Raw genomic sequence first — 5,934 nt, forward strand, 5'->3', positions numbered from 1 at the left:
CGATGCAACAAAGAATCAAAATGTCTCTCTTCAAAACAACTCCAGGATGGAACACATAAACTTAGAGCCAAGTCAGCTTGTTCAGGGCTTGTTACTGGACACACCTCATGGGATCCTGCTGGCAGCTTTCTTCCCCTGGATTTAAACCTGGATTAAACAAAGGAATTCAGAAAGTACTCCAAAAGGCTTTTCCAATTTCCAGGGTGTGTTGGGCATCCCCTAAGGCCTGGGCACATCAGCACATTTGGTCGCCCTCTTGGGGATGGGACAGCACCTGATGAATCATTCTGTCTCTACTGCCTCACTCAGTGACTACTGCATCAAAGACTCTCAACACATTAATCTGATAAAATTAATCAAATATTTGCTTGGAACTAAATTACTAGGACAGTTGTTACTGATAGAATGAAGCCACATTAGTTACAAAATCAATCTTTATCATGCATACCCTGGAAGTTAGAAAAGTCGTTTGGAGTACTTTTGAATTCCTTTGTTTAATCCAATGATCTCTCTGCTCTTTTATTTTTCTATAGAATAGTAATCACTACATAACATCACACTGTATGTTTGAGTTTGTTGGTCTATTGTTTGTATAATCAACTCAATTTTAATTTCACATTCTAAAATCTTGTGTGTTTTCATCACCAAAGCACATCAGTAGCTAGCAGCACTGTCATAAAACATAAACTCAGTGAACACTTTTTGAGGAAATGAATGCATCATAACGATGGTTTTTGTATGTTTTTTCTGATCACTTTTTATTTCTAAAGCACGATAAGAAGCAGAGAATGCCTATGATCCCATTTGGCATCCAACTCCAATGCTACTGTGCACCTGTCATGTTCCCAACTTGTCATTGTTAGCGTTTGTTCCTTAGAGAGCTATAGAAATGAATTTCCATTTTGTTCTGTGGCAGGCTCTCTTTCACAATTGTATTCATGCTACCCACGGTTATATGAAGTAACAGTTGAGTTTAAGTTCCTAAATGTGAATAATTGCAACAAACTGTGATTTGCTTTTGAACAGCAAAAGTTGAAAAATAAATAACCCAAGATGACTAATCTAATCAATATGCTGGGCAGGATGTGACATCAGTGTCTGCCTCAGACAGAAGAGCATACACAAAACATGGCCTCTCACTCCAAGCCCCGGTAAAGGAAGAAGTCACACAGATGTTGGAAATATAATTAGAGTTTATGCATACTTGGGAAACTGCATGAAGAGAAAAACAAACTGCCAGATTTGAGGTTGTGTAAAGAGAAAAAGAGAGACTCTAAAAGTTTGAGCCATAAATAAAAATTCCCAAGGAAAAGCCTAGGCATTAAAAAGCTAGACAAACTTTCTAGAAAGGGAAAATTATTTATTTTGGGTTGCTTGATTTCTTTATTCTCAATTATTAACATTTAATTTTGTTGTTTTATCTAATTAAATTGGAAGACATACTTAAGCCATAAATCACAATTATTCTGGTGCTCACACTGGCCTTTGCAGTTGAATAGACTTGCAGTTGCTTGACTCTGTTGTCATCTACAGTAATGAAAATCAGTCTATAAGAACAGAATGTGAACATCCTCTCTAATCTCCATATGCTTCAAACTAGTCTGAAAATTGAAGTAGGCTTGATCTTTTACAGAAGAAAAATAATTACACAATTTAAGTTGAATGAGGTATTATACACATAGGAAGCCATTTGCCAAATAATTACTAAATTTGGGGTATTTAAATGACTAGAAATTTGAAGCAGCTACACGGGATCAAAATATGATTTCAACACTAACATTATGTGAGAAGGTTATTGCTTACATCTCTAAATACTACTTTAAATATTTGAAAAAATGAAGATACTAATGCCTAAATTCACAGACTTTGTGTGGTAGAAGGGGTATAATAAATAATGTGAAAAATAGTTGAAATAATTTATGGCACCTCAAAGACTCCTATATATAGTATAGATAGATAATAGGTAGATATTAACATACACACACAGACACACACACGTATGTACATTTTGTAATATTTATTTCTCTGTTACATTTCCATTATGACACTAGTTATTGCTTGCAACTGTGGCAAATACGATTTTTTTAAAAAAACCTATTATGGAATCTGTGGCCTTTATTATGTGCAATTTACTTACATGAAGAAAATAATATTGTTTGTGAATATCAGTGCATTTGATTTTGAGTTCTGTAGGTCTTCAAAACATGAAAACATCATTAGGGAAGAGAGAATATTTAAATAATATTTTACAAGTAAGGTGGATCTCATCGGACATACAAAACCCTTACAGTTCAAGGAGTGATTTGGAGGCTGTGCACATTTTCAAGAAAGGCACAGAAGTGCCTGTCAGGAACATGAAAGGCAGAGTATCAAGGAGAGGAACAAGGTTTATCTGACTGGAGTAGTGTCAGCTGAGGAGGAAAGACCAGAACTTAAAGAAGAGGGCTAGGTAATTCAGTACTTATAATTTAAGCATATAGAAAGTTTCTGAGTCCTACATGCCAGTTTCTATTGTAATTATGCCCTATTAGATTAAAACATTGGGGAATGTAGGTATTCCTGCCTTCCTCAATTCCTGTGACTTGTTGATAACTCATGAGTGATTTGGCCGGCCAGGAGTTATCTAGAAAGGAATGCTTTAATTATCATCCCTATCTTTGCTGTCTGCAGAGGTAGACTTTGTACTGAAAGACAACATATATATGTATGACATGCTGAGATGCTTACCAGAAACAACTGGAAAGGTAACATTCCATTCAGATATAAAAATTGATTTTAAAAAAACCCTGAGGTGTTAGTGAAGAAACAACTCATTCTAAACAAACATTGATAAACTCAGTTCCTTTTTGTTTTTCTGTTGTGTTTTATTTCATGTTTTCTGCTTTGCTTTTGTTTCTATTTCTCTTTCAACCATTACAGCAGAACGTTTTCATGGAGAAATGGAATCACACTTCAAATGATTTCATTTTGTTGGGTCTGCTTCCCCCAAATCAAACTGGCATATTCCTCTTGTGCCTTATCATCCTCATATTCTTTCTGGCCTCCGTGGGTAACTCGGCCATGATTCACCTCATCCACGTGGATCCTCGTCTCCACACACCCATGTACTTTCTTCTCAGCCAGCTCTCCCTCATGGACCTGATGTACATCTCCACCACCGTCCCCAAGATGGCGCACGACTTCCTGTCCGGCCAGAAAGGCATCTCCTTCCTGGGATGCGGTGTGCAAAGCTTCTTCTTCCTGACTATGGCGTGTTCTGAAGGCTTACTCCTGACCTCCATGGCCTACGACCGTTATGTGGCCATCTGCCACCCTCTGCATTACCCCATCCGCATGAGTAAAACGATGTGTGTGAAGACGATCGTAGGCTCTTGGACCCTGGGGTCCATCAACTCCTTGGCACACACAGTCTATGCCCTTCATATTCCCTACTGCAGGTCTAGAGCTATTGACCACTTCTTCTGCGATGTCCCAGCCATGCTGCTTCTTGCCTGTACAGATACTTGGGTCTATGAATATATGGATTTTGTAAGTACAAGCCTCTATCTCCTTTTTCCTTTCATTGGCATCACTGCTTCCTATGGCCGAGTCCTATTTGCTGTCTATCATATGCGTTCAAAGGAGGGAAGAATAAAGGCCTTCACCACCATATCGACACATTTAACTGTTGTGGTCTTTTACTATGCACCTTTTGTCTACACCTATCTTCGGCCCAGGAATCTCCGCTCACCAGCTGAAGACAAGATCCTGGCAGTTTTCTACACCATCCTTACCCCCATGCTCAATCCCATTATCTACAGCCTGAGGAATAAGGAAGTCCTGGGGGCTGTGAGAAGAGTGTTTGGGGTATTCTCTTTCCTGAAAGAATAATCATGGCCATCCCTACTCCCTTTGTATTTCCTCTTTCCAAGTTGATTTGAACATGCTAGAACAGGGTAGTCTAATAGAAATACAACATAATTTAAAATTTTCTAGTAGGTACATTTAAGCAGTCAAATAAATTTAAATAATATATTTAATTCAAAAGAATGTTATAATTAATATTAATATTAACAATATTGATGTTAATTACATAGCATACTATTTCAATAAATTATATGCAATATGTTATACTGTATGTTTGTACCTATATTACTATTACTGTGATAATATTTATACTCATATATTGACATAGAATTTCTTCAGGTAATAACACAAATTTGTTAATGTTGCCTTTTACTGTGTTTGCATTCTAAGTCTTCAAAGTCTTGTGTGTGTTTTATGCTAGAGTGCAGTGCAGCTTGGACAAAGCATATCTCAAGTGCCTAGTCAGTGTCTACAGTGTTGGGCAGCACAGCCTTAGAGCATCCCCAATCAGTAGTTTTCAGAAGTTATATATGCGTGTGTGTGTGCATGTATGGTGTATGCAAACATATTTTTGGTATATACAATATTGCTGATGAGCTGAAAATTAACAAGTAAAACACTCATGCTAAGGTAGTGTTTATGTGTTTCTTTATCTGTTGGCTCATTTTTAGCATGTGCATATTTATTGCAATTAACATTTGGAGTCCAGTTTATCCTAACATCCTTTAATAAAACTATTCAGGGAGAGCTTATCTGACTTACGATTTTGCTGATTTCAATAAAAACACTGAGATTAAATGACCTAAGTATGAATATAAAAAAACCCCACATTTATATATACATACAAATTAATAAAATCACTATATAATAACTTTATCAAAGTTGTACTTAAAGAAATTTTTACATAAAGGCATGGAGACAGTGACAGGGTACAGACAACATGCAACATATAAAATGGATACTGGGACCTCAGGCTTCAGCTTTGATGTGTAAAATATATATATGACTTTGCACAGGATGAAATCCTATGTTACTGTATGTTACTAAATGGAACGTTGTGTTTAACAAAAGTTTTACTACGGTTGTGTTACTAATTCACTTAAGTGACTTCAAGTCTATCAATAGTTGGAGTTATAGAAGGGTTCTGATTTTTGTGGAAAAAAAATTGAAACTTATATTAATATACCCCTTTCATTTATTGCCCAAATTCAAGCTCCCAATATCCTTTTCTAGTTTCTTACTACCTTAAGTGTTTTCATGTCTTGAGTCCAGTTCTTCCTGAGAATATAGTGTACTCTTTGCCATTCGAGTTATTTCCCTAAACATACATTTGATCCTATCATTCTGTAATCTATGATTCCTGTTGGATTATCTAAATTTTGGAACCTTAAACTCATATCCCCATGCTTTTAAAGCATGCATTATGTCTCCCTTTACCTGTTTCTATCACTCACACTCAATACCACAGTCACTCTAGACCGCCCGCTTTTCTCTATAGCCCTCTATTTCCCTGCCCATCTGAACCTTATTACAGACCATTTCTCACTTCTGGAAAGTTCTCCTTTATATAGCTCATGACTATCAATCTGAATCCCACATAATCAGTAAACATAACTCAAAATTTACATCCCATCTTCTCTTATGCACAGTTGAGATCTCTTTCCCCCACACTTCTACTCCTGTTGTACTTATGATCACATTTTATTAACACTTATTTACATCTGTGTCTGTGTCTTATTTTAAATTGAAGCTCATAGAATATTTTAAAAGTTATAATAATTAGAATTATAAGGCTAATCAATATTTAGTAATTGTAAATGCATTTCCCACATATATAACTTAACCTTCACTACAACACTATGATTCTGATATTTATTCCATATTGAGTGAGCACTTTGAGGCTTGGTGAGGCAAAACAAACAAACAAGAAAAATGTCTTAGGTCAGAGAGCCAGGAAGGGAAGAACACAACTTAGAAGCCAGTTTTCTTTGAATCAGGCTTTGATTCATGTCACCCAGTCTCTGAACAAGATCCTCATCATTTTGGCCTGGATGTCCCCACAGAATGAAGTGCTATGGCATGCAATAC

The 5,934-nt window shown here is 36.4% G+C and overlaps 1 protein-coding gene across 1 annotated transcript; it reads left to right on the forward strand.

Moving 5' to 3' along the window:
• The first annotated feature begins 2,919 nt into the window (after positions 1-2,919).
• On the forward strand, positions 2,920-4,546 carry LOC105533605 (olfactory receptor 2L13-like). The gene has a single exon (XM_011972077.1). The coding sequence runs from the start codon at positions 2,932-2,934 to the stop codon at positions 3,868-3,870; it is 939 nt and encodes a 312-aa protein (XP_011827467.1). The 5' UTR covers positions 2,920-2,931; the 3' UTR covers positions 3,871-4,546.
• The last annotated feature ends 1,388 nt before the right edge of the window (positions 4,547-5,934 follow it).

The sequence above is a fragment of the Mandrillus leucophaeus genome, unplaced genomic scaffold, assembly GCF_000951045.1.
Source record: "Mandrillus leucophaeus isolate KB7577 unplaced genomic scaffold, Mleu.le_1.0 Scaffold1266, whole genome shotgun sequence".
Classification (NCBI taxonomy): Eukaryota; Metazoa; Chordata; class Mammalia; order Primates; family Cercopithecidae; genus Mandrillus; species Mandrillus leucophaeus.